The sequence below is a fragment of the Oncorhynchus tshawytscha genome, linkage group LG04 (assembly GCF_018296145.1).
Source record: "Oncorhynchus tshawytscha isolate Ot180627B linkage group LG04, Otsh_v2.0, whole genome shotgun sequence".
In the NCBI taxonomy this organism is placed as follows: Eukaryota; Metazoa; Chordata; class Actinopteri; order Salmoniformes; family Salmonidae; genus Oncorhynchus; species Oncorhynchus tshawytscha.
Window position 1 is genome coordinate 40,227,126 of NC_056432.1, and position 16,708 is coordinate 40,243,833.

At 42.9% G+C, this 16,708-nt stretch overlaps 1 protein-coding gene across 1 annotated transcript in view; it reads right to left on the bottom strand.

Annotated features, from left to right (window-relative positions):
* The window catches only part of LOC112248782 (A disintegrin and metalloproteinase with thrombospondin motifs 12-like), a 42,343-nt gene that overhangs the window by 17,285 nt on the left and 8,350 nt on the right, over positions 1-16,708 (bottom strand). Inside the window, exon 3 of the mRNA XM_042320733.1 lies at positions 172-355. Within this exon, the coding sequence (XP_042176667.1) occupies positions 172-355 (184 nt within the window). The remainder of the gene's footprint in view (positions 1-171; positions 356-16,708) is intronic.

The following is a 16,708-nucleotide window of genomic DNA, read 5'->3' on the forward strand; positions in this document are numbered from 1 at the left end:
ATCGACTGTATTAGACAAGAGGAAAAATAGGACCTTGAGCACTCCTCATGCTCGTACAAAACATTTACAAAAGCCAAACCTATCTAACAAAACAAACTATATTCAATTATATTATATTTCATTGTGTTCAAGTCTATTTAATTGAGTTATGTTCTAATATATTCTACTCACCTCTGACCCCACAGGGGTTGTGTGTGTCCCGGGCCTCAGAGCTGCGTCGGTATCTGTGTGGTGCCGTGGTTACGCTGGGATAGACCACATGGAGCCCTGGTCCCTCCCTTTCGACAGCCCCATCAGTGGACCCCTGGATTGGTTGAATGAAGTGGGGTCCTTCAGGCAAGGTAAAGAGTCCTTTCTGTGGTGGGGGAAACATAAACAAACGGTATACAGTATATGTACACTGCGTGTGTGTGTGGACAAGCTAAACACCTTCACCCACAGTGCCACCGACGCAGCCCGTTACCAAGGACTGTGGGCTCTCCTTCTCTGTTGCCGACGTGAGTAAGACATTTAAGCGGCATCCCTAGCCGCGTACTCAGAGCATGCGCAGACCAGCTGGCTGGAGTGTTTACGGACATATTCAATCTCTCCCTATCCCATTCTGCTGTCCCCAAATGCTTCAAGATGGTCACCATTGTTCCTGTAGCCAAGAAGGCAAAGGAAACTGAACTAAATTACTATCGACCCGTAGCACTCACTTCTGTCATCATGAAGTGCTTTGAGAGACAAGTCAAGGATCGTATCACCTCTACTTCCTTACCTGTCACCCTAGACCCACTTCAATTTGCATACCGTCCCAATATATCCACAGAAGATGAAATCGCCATCGCACTGCACACAACCCCATACCATCTGGGCAAGAGGAATACCTATGTAAGAATGCTGTTCATTGACTATAGCTCAGCATTCAACACCATAGTACCCTCCAAGCTCATCGTTAAGCTCAAGGCCTTGGGTCTGAACACCGCCCTGTGCAACTGGGTCCTGGACTTCCTGACGGGCCGTCCCCAGGTGGTGAAGGAGGGAAACAACACCTACACTTTGCTGATCCTCGACACTGGGGCCCCACAGGAGTGCGTGCTCATCTCCCTCCTGTACTCCCTGTTCACCCATGACTGCGTGGCCATGCACGCCTCCAACTCAATCATCAAGTTTGCAGATGACACAACAGTAGGCTTGATTACCAACAATGACGAGACAGCCCATAGGGAGGAGGTGAGGGCTCTGTGAGTGTGCTGCCAGGAAAATAACCTCTCACTCAACGTCAACAAAACAAAGGAGCTGATCGTAGACTTCAGGAAACAGCAGAGGGAGCACCTCCCTATCCACATCGATGGGAACGCAGTGGAGAAGGTGGAAAGCTTCAAGTTCCTCGGCGTACACATCACGGACATACTGAAATGGTCCACCCACATAGACAGTGTGGTGAAGAAGGCGCATCAGTGCCTTTTCAACATCAGGAGGCTGAAGAAATTTGTCTTGGCACCTAAAACCCTCACAAACTTTTACAGATGCACAACTGAGAGCATCCTGTCAGGTTGTATCACCGTCTGGAACGGCAACTGCACTGCCCGCAACTGCAGGGCTCTCCAGAGGGTGGTGCGGTCTGCCCAAAGCATCACCATGGGCAAATTACCTGTCCTCCAGGACACCTACAGCACCCGATGTCACAGGAAGGCCAAAAAGTTCATCAAGGACAACAACTACCAAAGCCACTGCCTATTCAACCTGCTATCATCCAGAAGGCGAGGTCAGTACAGTGCATCAAAACTGGGACCGGGAGACTGAAAAATAGCTTCTATCTCAAGGCCATCAGCCTGTTAAATAGCCCTCACTATCCCCTTAGAGGTTGCTGCCTTATATACATAATCTTGAAATCACTGGCCACTTTAATAAATGGAACACTAGCCACTTTAATAATGTTTACATATTTTGCATTTAAAAATGTAAATAAAGGAGAGCTGCACACTCTAGGAGCTCAGATGCAAAAATATTTATGTCCAACGTTTTGACAGATAAGCTGTCTTCATCAGGGTATGACAAACACTAGAGGATGACTCATTTACAGTGGGGCAAAACAATATTTAGTCAGTCACCAATTGTGCAAGTTCTCCCACTTAAAAAGATGAGAGAGGCCTGTAATTTTCATCATAGGTACACTTCAACTATGACAGACAAAATGAGAAGAAAAAAATCCAGAAAATCACATTGTAGGATTTTGAATGAATTTATTAGCAAATTATGGTGGAAAAAAGTATTTGGTCACCTGCAAACAAGCAAGATTTCTTGCTCTCACAGACCTGTAACTTCTTCTTTAAGAGGCTCCTCTGTCCTCTACTCCTTACCTGTATTAATGGCACCTGTTTGAACTTGTTATCAGTATAAAAGACACCTGTCCACAACCTCAAGCAGTCACACTCCAAACTCCACTATGGCCAAGATCAAAGAGCTGTCAAAGGACACCAGAAACAAAATTGTAGACCTGCACCAGGCTGGGAAGACTGAATCTGCAATAGGTAAGCAGTTTGGTTTGAAGAAATCAACTGTGGGAGCAATTATTAGGAAATGGAAGACATACAAGACCACTGATAATCTCCCTCGATCTGGGGCTCCACGCAAGATCTCACCCCGTGGGGTCAAAATGATCACAAGAACGGTGAGCAAAAATCCCAGAACCACACGGGGGGACCTAGTGAATGACCTGCAGAGAGCTGGGACCAAAGTAACAAAACCTACCATCAGTAACACACTACGCCGCCAGGGACTCAAATCCTGCAGTGCCAGACGTGTCCCCCTGCTTAAGCCAGTACATGTCCAGGCCCGTCTGAAGTTTGCTAGAGAGCATTTGGATGATCCAGAAGAAGATTGGGAGAATGTCATATGGTCAGATGAAACCAAAATATAACTTTTTGGTAAAAACTCAACTCGTCGTGTTTGGAGGACAAAGAATGCTGAGTTGCATCCAAAGAACACCATACCTACTGTGAAGCATGGGGGTGGAAACATCATGCTTTGGGGCTGCTTTTCTGCAAAGGGACCAGGACGACTAAAGGAAAGAATGAATGGAGCCATGTATCGTGAGATTTTGAGTGAAAACCTCCTTCCATCAGCAAGAGCATTGGAGATGAAACATGGCTGGGTCTTTCAGCATGACAATGATCCCAAACACACCGCCCGGGCAACGAAGGGGTGGCTTCGTAAGAAGCATTTCAAGGTCCTGGAGTGGCCTAGCCAGTCTCCAGATCTCAACCCCATAGAAAATCTTTGGAGGGAGTTGAAAGTCTGTGTTGCCCAGCAACAGCCCCAAAACATCACTGCTCTAGAGGAGTTCTGCATGGAGAAATGGGCCAAAATACCAGCAACAGTGTGTGAAAAACTTGTGAAGACTTACAGAAAACGTTTGACCTCTGTCATTGCCAACAAAGGGTATATAACAAAGTATTGAGATAAACTTTTGTTATTGACCAAATACTTATTTTCCACCATAATTTGCTAATAAATTCATTCAAAATCCTACAATGTGATTTTCTGGATTTTTTTCTTCTCATTTTGTCTGTCATAGTTGAAGTGTACCTATGATGAAAATTACAGGCCTCTCTCATCTTTTTAAGTGGGAGAACTTGCACAATTGGTGGCTGACTAAATACTTTTTTGCCCCACTGTATATAGTGTCAAAAGACACACACAGGTGTCTGTGATCATGGCCGGGTGTGGCCTGATATCATTGGTTAATTCTCATGTATTAAAATTGCATACAACAAACTCCGCTAGCCAGCACCTCGCCTATATAGGTGTGCGTTTCTTTCGCCTCTACATATTTTGCATTACCCATCTCATATGTATATACTGTATTCTATACTATCTACTGTATCTTAGTCTATGCCGCTCTGTCATTTTTTGTCCGTATATTTATATGTTCTTAATTACATTCCTTTACTTAGATTTGTGTGTATTGGGTATATGTTGTGAAATTGTTAGATGTTACTTGTTAGATATTACTGCACTGTCGGAGCTAGAAACACAAGCATTTCGCTACACCCGCAATAATATCTGCTAAACACGTGTATGTGACCAATAACTTTTGATTTGACGTGTGTGTGTGTAGAGACAGAGTCCCGATCCAACACATTGTAACTTGCTATGACTAAAAAGGAAAATGTGAGGTACGACATTCCTACATCTCTGATATATAATCTCTGAGCCATGAAAGTCAGTAAAGAAGCTAGTGCTGCAGTTCTGTATCTTTATCTGTATTCTTCACGGTCCCTCATTAAACACCTACAGCTAAGGTCATTGCAGAGTTATTCACTTGAGGGAGGCATCCACCACTGCCCTGGGGCACATTCCCTCATGCAGAGAGTGCAAAGTGTGTGTGTGTCAAATGTATATACTAACAAGCCCAAACTGAACATGGGAGTGCCCTTCTCTGCATCTCCAATTCAACATGCAAAAAAGAAAAAGAGGGAGCGAGAGAGAGAGGGGGGGCATCCACTTATGACCAATGGAGGGCAAGCGTTACCATCCACTCAAGTCCACTCATCCAAGTGCTGTGCTGTTCTGCTCTTACGCCTCCTGCAGTCTACTGCACGTCTCTATCTAGAGAATCTGCTACTCTCTCCAGCCAAGTTTATGTCTCAGGAGGCAAGGTTTGAGTTTTCTAGTTCCTGTGCGCTGAGGGTTCAGCGAATGCAAAATACTTTAGGCATCCCTCAGCAACCACTATGTCAGAGCACCTGACTCTGTGCTTATGGCGGATCCCCCAGTCAGGGACACAACAAACACAATCACAGGTATCACAGGTGAACCATGGTCAGAGAATCCTATAAAGCAATAGCAATCCATTCACCCATTCACAATGATTGCTTCAAATGTATTTCTGATTCTAGCGGTTCAGGTTTCCAGTTTGGTTGCCAATTCTGTGAACTGCTATTTGTCAAAGTTAACCAGAGAGGATGCAGCCTGGTCACCTGTGATACAAGTCAGTATTAGATGTCCATCCATATCCGAGGATGTCGGGAGATGACGTGGAAACCGGCCACTAGGGGCAAGCGCTGTTACCTTCAAATAGGTTTCCGTTTAGCTAGGGTGTTGTGGACAGGGATTTTTAAAAAATTAATATATTTAAAAAAAACACGTTCTCATTTACAGCAACGACCTGGGGAATAGTTACAGGATGAAGGAGCCAATTGTAAACTGGGGATTATTAGGTGACCATGATGGTTTGAGGGCCAGATTGGGAATTTAGTCAGGACACCAGGGTTCACACCCCTACTCTTACGATAAGTGCCATGGGATCTTTAATGACCTCAGAGAGTCAGGACTCCCGTTTAACGTCCCATCCAAAAGACGGCACCCTACACAGGGCAGTACGCCCAATCACTGCCCTGGGGCATTGGGATATTTGTTAGACCAGAGGAAAGAGTGCCTCCTACTGGCCCTCCAACACCACTTCCAGCAGCATCTGGTCTCCCATCCAGGGACTGACCAGGACCTGACCAGGACCAATCCTGCTTAGCTTCAGAAGCAAGCCAGCAGTGGTATGCAGGGTGGTAAACTGCTGGCATACCAGCAGATGGGATGGCGGATGGGAGTAAGCATCTATCTCTGGTGCTAAAGGTTGCATGTTTGTTTTAAGCCTATCCCAGACCTTAACCCTTACCTTAACCATTCAGAGTTAATGCCTAACCTTAAGATTTCAGAGTTAGGCCTCCCGAGTGGTGCAATGGTCTAAGTGCTAGCTGTGTCACTAGAGATTCTGGGTTCGAGTCCAGGCTCTGTCGCAGCTAGCCGTGACCGGGAGACCCATGGGGCGGCTCACAATTGGTCCAGTGTCGTCTGGGTTAGGGGAGGTTTTGGCCGGAAGGGATGTTCTTGTTCCATCGTGACTCCTGTGGTGGGCCGGGCGCAGTACACGGCTGCCAGGTGTACAGTGTTTCCTCTGACACATTGGTGCTTCTGGGTTAAGTGGGCATTGTGTTAAGAAGCAGTGCAGTTGGGTTGGGTTTTCAGAGGACGCACGGCTCTCGACCTTCACCTCTCCCGAGTCCGTACGGGAGTTGCACAGATGAGACAAGACTGTAACTACCAATTGGGGGTATAAATAAAATATTTCAGAGTTAATGCCTAAACTTAACTTTGAAATCTGACCCTTTGAATTTTTACATTTGTGAAACATGGATGATTGTCTAATTCTGACATGAGTCTGTGAGAGCTTTTTGAGGCACGAACATGGCTCTCACAGACTTGTTTGATGTCATCGGGCACCATAACACTTTTTGATTGGAATCCCAATGGCCAAACCATAGATACCTTTATCTTTATTAATTTCTCTGAGCCAAACTCTCCATGTATATTTGGCTCTGACTGTGTTCTCTCTGATTAGTGGTTAGATCAACATTTCCCAAACTTGGTCCTGGGGATCCCAAAGAGGCGCACATAGGTTTTTGCCCTAGCATCACACAGCCGATTTAAAAAAATGAACTAGTCAACTAACCCCACTTCTTGGAGTCCCCAGGACCGAGTTTGGGAAACGCCGCAATGGTTAGATCATGGGAGTGATTCAGTTCTACCAAGAGCTCTGCAACACTGAGCCAAAGAGAGTGGAAGCAAGCCAGGGCTCTCACAGCTCAGTGGACTCATTGAGAAAGCATGCAGTGACTCAGTCGGTCATAGTTATATGGTCAGTTACGAAGCCCAGATGAATGCTGGTGTTTTGACTGTTTCTCTGTGTTGTATCTATTTCTATAGATACCAAAATAAACACTTTATAAACTAATACATGCTTGTTTTTTTAACCCCCAGCACTCCATATCAATCTGGGTTATGGATTGGAGGCGGTTTCCTCTAGATGTTTCCCTCAATCAGTTATTATTTCAGTCCCAAAAGAAAAAACTAGATGGAGGGTTGCAGATCAGCTGGTAAGGAATCAAGAGAGGCCCATCCAAACATTCACCCTGACTCAGAAGTGATCTGCATAGGGATCAATGCATGCTACTACCTGTAATCCTTAAACTACCATCCACAAGCTGTCAAGGCATCTATTACTCTACTAACATTCAACAACACAGAACATGAAAGGAAGAAATAATAGCGATGTTCCTCATTCAAAGTGCCTTCAATGTACTTTAAGAGAATTTCAGGAAACAAACATGGATATTGAGAACAAACAAACAAAGAGATCAACTCGGAAAGTCCTAAACTCATTAGGACAGACTTGGAGTCCTAAATTGCTCATCGTAAATTCTGCCAACTGACCCAGCCTGCCTTCTCTAAGCCTCACCATTTCCCCCTCCTCTTCCTCTTCCCCCTAATCCTCCTCCTCCCCTTTGAGTATCTGAGAGGAAGTGTGTGTGTTAGTGTGAGGTGCCAGAGCCAGGGAAGCTGTAATACAGTAGCCATGTGGAACTGTTTTAGCTCTGCTTCCTGCTTCTGCTGGGCTTTGGAGTGCAGGCCAAGAGGGACGGGTGGCCAGGGGTAAGCTGCCTCCTGCCTGGCTGGCTGCTTGACTGCTGTAACAGAGTGTGTCTGTGGCCTTCCACTCCTTACTGGGACACATGGGGAGGGGGAGGTGGGGACTGGGGAGGGATGGTGTGGACAATGATTAAACACACAACTTTTCTTTCCAGCTCACCATACCCAGCTAGCACATGAAGTTATGAGAACTATATGTTTCTTAGAGCTTGGCGAGAGTGTGGTTGTCCTATGGTTATTTTGCATACAACCTTCCCACAACTTACTGGGAATGGTGCAGGATAGTTGCTTGACAAAAAAACTTTTGGTATTTCCTATTGTCCTTACTTTAACAGAACGTTTCCTAAAAGTTCAAACATTTAATGTTGGTAATGTACTAGGAACGTTCTCCAACTAGTTTGACATTGGGAATGTTGTCTGTCACACCATGATCGGTTTCACCTGTCTTTGTGCTTGTCTCCACCCCTCTCCAGGTGTCGCCCATCTTCTCCATTATCCCCTGTGCATTTTTACCTGTGTTCTCTGTTTGTCTGTTGCCAGTTCTTCTTGAGTCAATCCTACCAGCGTGTTTTTCTTACTCCTGTTTCCTTGAGCCCGTTTTCTAGTTTTCCGGGTTTTTGATCATTCTGACTGCCTTGAGCTTGTCTGTCGTTCTGTACCTTTTGCCACTGCCCTGGATTACTGACCTCTGCCTGCACCCGACACTCAGTCCGCCTGCCGCTCTGTACCTTTCGGACTCTGACCTGGACTACCGACCCCTGCCTGCCCTTGACCTGTCCTTTGCCTGCCCCCTGTTTACATAATAAATGTCCTTTATTTGAACTGTTTGCATCTGGGTCTTTTCCTTAGCTGTGATAGTTCTGAGAACATTAAGAAACTTTATTCTGTGGGAATTTCAGTACTTCCAGGTTTCCGCACAGTTCTATTTCAAGTCATGTTCTAAAAATGTTCCTAGAACGTTAAGAAACAACGTTCTTCTGTGGGAATTTTAGTACTTCCACAGAACATTCCACACAAGTTCACATGTGGTTCTGTTGAAGGTAATTTTTACTACATTTTGGGAAAGTTCTCAAGCGATATTCTCAGAACGTTCAGGGAATGTATGGTTCTCTTTCATGTCCGTTCTTGCCAATATTATGGTAATGTTCCAAAAAATGGAAATGTCCACAGTAGCCCTTTATACTCATAGAGGGTATAAATAGCATATTTTGACACTGATAAGCTCCTACATTTGAATGCTGTAACAGAGTGTGTACTTGAGAAGACTCATGAGCCCATAGACTTACTGGTAAAATGCACAAAGGGGTACTTCAGGGGTGCTCCGGGCAGTACTTTGGGTACTCTGGTTGGGAACCACTGCTATACATGACATCAGAGCTTAGTGTCTCCACGCTCTATATGGGTTTTGACTGACAGCCGTTCTGAACTTGAGCACTGCATGTGACAAGAAGTTGCCCTCATCCCTCTGCTAATTGGGCTTTGCAAATGTTTTGGTGTCCGAGTGAGGGAAATGCTGTAAATTACAAGGATTATAATAAATACCACTTTGATGTCATAAAAGCAAGCCAAACACCCATGAGTCCAAATATGCACATCACATTTCCATATCATAAAACTCAAGTAATATAGAGTGTTAATGATTATGATAACTATGTTTGATGTACAGTTACAAGATGACATGGCATTACACCCTGGGTTGTCCTGAACAGAATGAGCCTGTTTGTTGTATTGTATAGAAAATACGGCGCAGACCACACATCTGAATGAACTCATGAGTCCATTTTATGCGCACCAAAATGACCTGCTTCTCTGAATTGCCTTGTGAAAGCCTAACACTATAAGATCATATTTTATAAATGTCGCTAGTCATGTTGGCCATAGAACAAGCTTTCAAATTATGCCCACCTGACCCAGATTGCAATTTATAATGGACTGTTCTTTGGATCGCATAAACAACAGTAATTGTGTAAAAGCCTTGAAACAACTCCAAGTGTGCTTTCTCTAGTTCCGCAATAGCACAACTAGGGGAGCTCAAAAAAGCACCTTATAGTTGAAGACTCTTAGGAAATAACAACCCCCCCACCTGTGATCCCACAGGTGAAGAAGCCGGATGTGGAGGTTCTGGCCTGGCAAAGTTTCACGTGGTCTGCAATTGTGAGGCCGGTCATTCTCTAAAACGACATTGGAGGCAGCTTATGGTAGAGATATTAACATTAAATTCCCAAAATAATCTAGCAGTGTAATTAAGTCTCATTGAAAGATTTAGTTAAAGTATTAAGGAAGTTATTCAAAAACCTCCAAATGACCTATAATTTGCAGGGAACGTTAATAAAAACCTCCCAGCAACCTAAAAATAAACATTCCCAGAACAGGTGTAATTTTCTTTTCTGTTCTCAGAACATTTAAAAAAACGTTACATTTTACCGGTCAGGAAATGTATGGCTTCATTCCAACAACCAATGTCAAACCAAAAACATACGTTCCCATAATTTCCAAGGAACCAAATGTGCTAGCTGGGGAATGACTATGTGGCTTTAGACAGCATGAGGAGATAGGCATTTCACAAAAGATAATGTGCTGAAATAATGGCACTGAACATGCAAATACTTGTTCCTTGTAGTGCCTTGGGGCGACCAACACCTCCATTGAAAAATCATTAGGTTTGGTTTGACTACTGAGCTGGAACACAATTTTCTTTTCAACAGCTATGTCTTGTGAATTTCTCTATATGACATTGCCTGCCTTTACACAGACAGTCCAATTCTGGTCTTCTGCCCAACTATTGGTCTTTTGACTAATCAGATCTAATCAGATAAAAAATAAACGTACCCTGGCAACCAACTCCTTAATTGAAAAAGTATTCTGATCTTTTTGCCCATTTATTGGAAAAGATCAGAATACTTTTTCAATTAAGGAGTTGGTTGCCAGGGTACGTTTAATTTTTTAGGTTGCAGGCAGGTTCTGAGAACATTTAACTGGTTCCTTCATAGCTTTCCTGAGAAGTTTTATTAACGCTCTCAAAACGGAAATTATAGTTAAAAAATAAATAAATTCTAACTTCAATATGACTTAATAACACTGCTAGTTTACAACTTTTTTCAACTCTAAGCACAGATAGGACACATGGAAATTAAGTTCCTTAGATATGAATCATGTTATACTAAAACCCCTTCAACTGCTAGTTCAAGTTGGTTGTGCCCATTTGACCAGCCTGGCCTCAGAGCCATACAGAACATATTTGACGTATTTCTGAGCACCGCCAAGAAGTATGATCCCTAGCAATGGTCCAGTTACTTTAGACAGAAACGAAAGTAGGGAGGTTGACAGGGAGGATGGGTAGGCGTTTTCTGCGACTCTCTAGCAATCCAAAGGTTGCATGTTGAAAGTCGTGTCGGGGACAACTGTAGCATTTTACACTGCCACTTATCCAGAATTCTGCAGCCTGCCTGGTTTTCAACCTTCCCGAGTTCTCTCATGTCATCAAGCACCTCCGCAACACTCCACTGGCTTCCAGTCTAAACTTACATCCTCTACAAGACCATTGTGCTTACAGAACATCAGAGTCTCTGCCCATCTTCCAAATACATCTGAAACCTTATCTCTTCAAACAGTATCTTAAATAATAATCCTCCTCACCTTGATCCCCCCCCCTCTAAAATACAAATAAAACACTGAACCAGCACTTGCACTTGACCCCCCCACCCCGTCTATGCCTGTGATATATGGTTGTCCCACCTTGCTATTTTAAGATTAATTCACTAACTGTAAGTCGCTCTGGGTAAGAGTGTCTGTTAAGTAATAAAACGTAAATGTCAAATGTACGTAGCTAACCCTTCCCCTAACCCTTATTCTAAACTTAACCCAATTCACCTAACCTGCTATGTAAATGATTCTAACCTTTATCATTAGTTCACCTAACCAGCAACGTAATCAAGCAACCTGGTCTCATCCAAGATGTATGATAACTTACATCATCCAATTTGTATGTTATTGTAAGACCGCTATTCATAATGTAACCTAACCTAACATATCATAATAAATGGAGTGTCCAAATTACATACAGAAAAATACAAATTGCCCTGAGACCATGTGGATTTGACTTCATCTGGTCATTATTTGCTCTACCAAAAGAAGTGGGCTGGAATCAGAGGTTGCAGGGTGTTCATTTAGTAACCACGCTGTAGCTTTTTTTGCAATCCAGAGGCATGTATGTCCCTGTGCTGTCGCCTGGGCTGACGCCTAGTCCATGCCAAGCCAAACGCATTCCATTCAGTTCACCAATCACAGCTAACCCTCAAAAGCCTTACAACCAATAAGCATAAAGAAAAACCAGGCCTTCTCTTACTGTAGGTCAAGGCAGGTATGTAGCTATTTCCTAGGCAGTTGTGTTATGCAAACATAGCTCAGGGTGATGTGGTTTACCATGGTGGAAGTGCACACTATGAGTACCTTAACATTACATGCTGACTACACCAGCCACGCGCGTGCCTCCGCCATCATGCACATGTTGATTTTTGTCTATACCCACTAGACGTGATAATGACACTAAGGTTTAAATACCAAAATCAACTGTGAATCAGTGATATTAATTTGGGGGCAGGTGGAAACACACAGACTCGTGGACATTTAGCTAGGTAGCTGTTGCTAGCTAGTTTGTCCTGGGAGATGAGCATCAGGTTGTTATTTGACCTGACCTGCACATGGTCCTCTTTTTATCTGGTTCTTTGTAGAATTTTGAACCGGAGTCATACAAAATCGACAAAATTGTCTACTCTGACGATTAATCCACAGATAAAAATGGAAACCTAGACAGTTTTTTAGAAACATCTTTAATACATCTCTCTTTGTTTATTTTTCCAGCATCCACATGGGTTTGTGTCTTCCTGTTATCCAATATTGTGGGGACTTGTGGAGCGTCTCAAATAGAAGTTATATTTTAGTGCTGGATAATGCAGTTGTGCGAGCAGTGTAAGTGAATAACATGTATGTGTACACTTATTTTGCAAGGCTCGCCCATTCAGCGTGGCCGGTGTGGTTTCCTTGAGACTTTCTTGATAAAACTGCTTCATTGTTTTCTTTCCTGAAAACAGAAAATAAAATTGGACAGTGGAGCAACCGCTGTTAAATCTGGCCCATCATTTCATACTTGGAGAAGTGCCTCTAGTGCCTCCGTGTCTCTGGAGAGTGCTCATGGCCTCTACTGCAGCTTGGACCTGGCAGTGTTTCCTCCCACAGCTGGCTGCCTGCCCTGTGGTCTGGTCATTCACTGACCTCCTTCCTTACTAAGGAACACTATAGTAGATTAGCCCTGAGGATTAGTGCAGTCTATTCCAAATGGTGGCTGAAGACTAGCTGTAAAAAAAAAAGATTAAAGTTGCACACCCTATATTACTAGTTTATTTGTTCGCTTAAACATTTTGGCCAAACAAAAACCACTGATTTCAACATTTAACAAACTAATCATCTCTATGTACAAGGACTACTTTGAACTATTTACACAGACCATTTCACAAAACCACATTTACTGGAAGAACTGTGCAGACGCAAAGTTTGGTAACAGAATTACGGTAAAATCTGTTTTTTATTGGGAACACATTTTCCCAAAAACGCTGTTAAATATCTGCTCCGAATTAAAGGCCAGGTTGCACAATATATTACCACAAACCTAAAAATGATGATATTCAATCGAAACGGTCTTTATGCTATAGTACATTTTTTATTATACAGTTCTATTTTCGCAATTTGAATTACGTTTATCAAAAAACTCCTATACAACAATACATTGCGGCTTTGATGTCAAGAGTGGAACGGCCTGGTGGTTGAGGCAGTGCACTGTTAACCAGCATGCATGTTTGGTCAAGAAGGGAAGAAAGACTTACCGCTTCGGACAGACTGCGCCAAGGGTACCCCTGGCGCTTTGTCCCAAATGATTACCAACAGTGCAAGAATGTTTTTGCCTTGTAGTTGAGGCTGAAACCGGTTCTTTGCCTACAGCAGACTGCAAGTCCACTGACACCATCGGTCTTACAGCACCACGGGGGGGGCGGCTTCGGTCATGGATGTGAACTGGGTAAGTACTAAAGTGCCCAAAGAGTTTTGTTATATTATGTTCCTAGTAAATCCATTATCAAAAACGAAGATCTAGCATGGTGTTTGGGGATGAAATATGCTAGCTAGCAAGCAACCTAGCTACAACAATTCCATTAATAGAATACTGCACGTTTTGCAGAAATGAATGGTCAAATATCAAATCGGATTAGTGTTAATTTTTATTTCAAAGTATATCTTTAATTTTGCTGTACTGCCTATTGGCTGATATAATTTACAGGATATCATATATCATGGTTAAAATTAGGTTACGGTCAGGGTTAAAGGTTTGGTTAAGGTCTGCACAACACATCACCGGGGGCAAACTACCTGCCCTCCAGGACACCTACACCACCCGATGTCACAGGAAGGCCAAAAAGATCATCAAGGACAACAACCAACCGAGCCACTGCCTGTTCACCCCGCTATCATCCAGAAGGCGAGGTCAGTACAGGTGCATCAAAGCTTGGACCGAGACACTGACATCATACTGACTCAAATCTCTAGCCACTCTAATAATTAAAAATTGGATGTAATAAATGTATCACTAGTCACTTTAAACAATGCCCCTTTATATAATGTTTACATACCCTACATTACTCATCTCATATGTATATACTGTACTGTATACCATCTACTGCATCTTGCCTATGCCGTTCAGGCCATCGCTCATCCATATATATTTTTATGTACATATTCTTATTCATTCCTTTACACTTGTGTGAATAAGGTAGCTGTTGTGAAATTGTTAGATTACTTGTTAGATATTACTGCACGGTTGGAACTAAGAGCACAAGCATTTTGCTAAACTCGCATTAACATCTGCTAACCCTGTGTATGTGACCAATAAAATGTGATTTGATTATAGCATATTTCGAGTGAATGGAATGTCATCACAGCCATGGTCAAAGTGGTCACTTAAGTGATAATACCCTCGAAGCCGGTGTTTGGAGGATATATTGGCATGGGTGTTGTTAGGCCTGCAAACCATGCCAATATATCCCCCAAACCCTGGCTTCAAGGGCATTATCACTTCTTTACAACGGGCTACCAAAATATTCAAATAATGGTTGACATATTTTTAAAAAACAACGTTATTTTGATTAATTTATTCATACTATTTCATCCTTCCACAAGATATAGTCCCGACACACATCTAGGGTTGCTATCCAAGCCGTCTGGTCGTTTGTTCTATTGGTTCGGTTGCCAGAGACGCGACCCAGTCGTTCAGTCTTTTTGTTCTGTATCTATGGACGTGACCCAGTCGTTCGTTCTAAATGTTCCATTGTCATACTGGGTGGCAACATTATTATCCCTTGCTTTCTAGCTAGCCAACAACAGTCACGTCAAACAGTGCAGCCAGAATAACAACTGTAGCTGCCTTTGCATTTGTTTAAGCTGTTTTTTGGATACATCCAAAACAATGAGCTAATGAAGTGCAGTAAAACTAGCTGCACTTTGTTTCATTTGATCTTTTTTCAATTGACATTTCTTTGTATATATCCATAAACATTATGCTGATTCGTGATTTCGACTGGCTGAGACAAGCTGCCTGACTGTCTGTCTCTTCCCGACACCTTCATTACTATGGTACAGCTGGAGATCGAATTTGAATATTGAAACAATGTTGTAAATGTCGGAGAGACAGACAGAAAGGTTTATACAAATCTCTGCTGTTGAACACTAAATGTTAGTCTAAAAGAAATGTGAGATAATGTCTAGATGCTTTTTATAGTGGAGAGCAAGTTTATAAATTGCCTGGCTGGGCTGATAAGACAGTGGATTGCACAGTCAGATGGAACAGATGGAACGTCATATATTTAGCCGGTGGTAACTTGTGGAATAGACACCGACTGGAATGCGGTTTTATCCAATCGGCATTCAGGATTAGAACCACACATTGTATAATTAAGCAATAAGGCCAGAGGAGGTGTGGTATATGACCAATATAACACGGCTAAGGGATGTTCTTATCCACGACGCAACGCGGAGTGCCTGGACACAGTCCTTAGCCGTGGTATATTGGCCATATATCACACCCCTGAGGAGCCTTATTGCTATTATAAACTGGTTACCAACATCATTAGAGCTGTAATACTAAATGTTTTGTCATACCCGTGGTATATGGTCTAAAATACCATGGCTTTCAGAATTTAGGGCTCAAATCACCCAGTTTATAATGCTTAATAGAACTCTGTGGTGCTGCTCTGCTGCAGAACGGCACTAATTTTAGAACGTCAAGTAACAAGCTGCAGATTTGTGAGTGAAAACATGGGCTGTTTCTAAATGAAATCTGCTGAATACAAAACTATATAGGAGACAAAATATATATTTATTTACAAAGCTAAACAGACTGAATTTCAGGATCCACCCTCTGCAAAGACAATCTGTTCCTGTTTTCATTGTGTATGCCTGAGTCTTTACCTTTAAATCGCCATAGAAATGGCCCCTCTCAATGTAAATTGATCGCGATTATAGACAATGAAAGCCAAGGATCTGGAGGTGAAAATGACGAAGTATGAAGCTGTTTTTGAATGGTCCAACCAGCGGAAACACCTCCAAATGGTACCACCTCACAACACCAAATATGGAAGAGATACAACCAAGAGAGGCGTAGTCTAAACTAGCAACAATCACAGCAAATAACATTTTAATTTCATCAACACTGTCAAGTACAAATATATTAAGGTTATAATATTTCAGAGAACAATCTAATGATTAATTCAATGTAATTTATGACATAGAGCAAATAAAACTACATTATGAAATACATTTCATAGCAGCCTCTTGAATTAACCCATTTTTCTCTACATTGTTACAGCTGTGAATGAATGCCCTACATACACTACATGACCAAACGTATGTGGACACCTGCTCATTGAACATCTCATTTCAAAACCATGGGCATTAATATGGAGTTGGTCCCCCCTTTGCTGCTATAACAGCCTGCACTCTTCTGGGAAGGCTTTCCACTAGATGTTGGAACATCGCTGCGGGGACTTGCTTCCATTCAGCCACAAGACCATTAGTAAGGTCGGGAACTGATGTTGGGCGATTAGGCCTGGCTCACAGACAGCGTACCAAATCATCCCAAAAGTGTTCGATGGGGTTGTGGTTAGGGATCAGTGCAGGCCAGTCAAGTACTTCCACA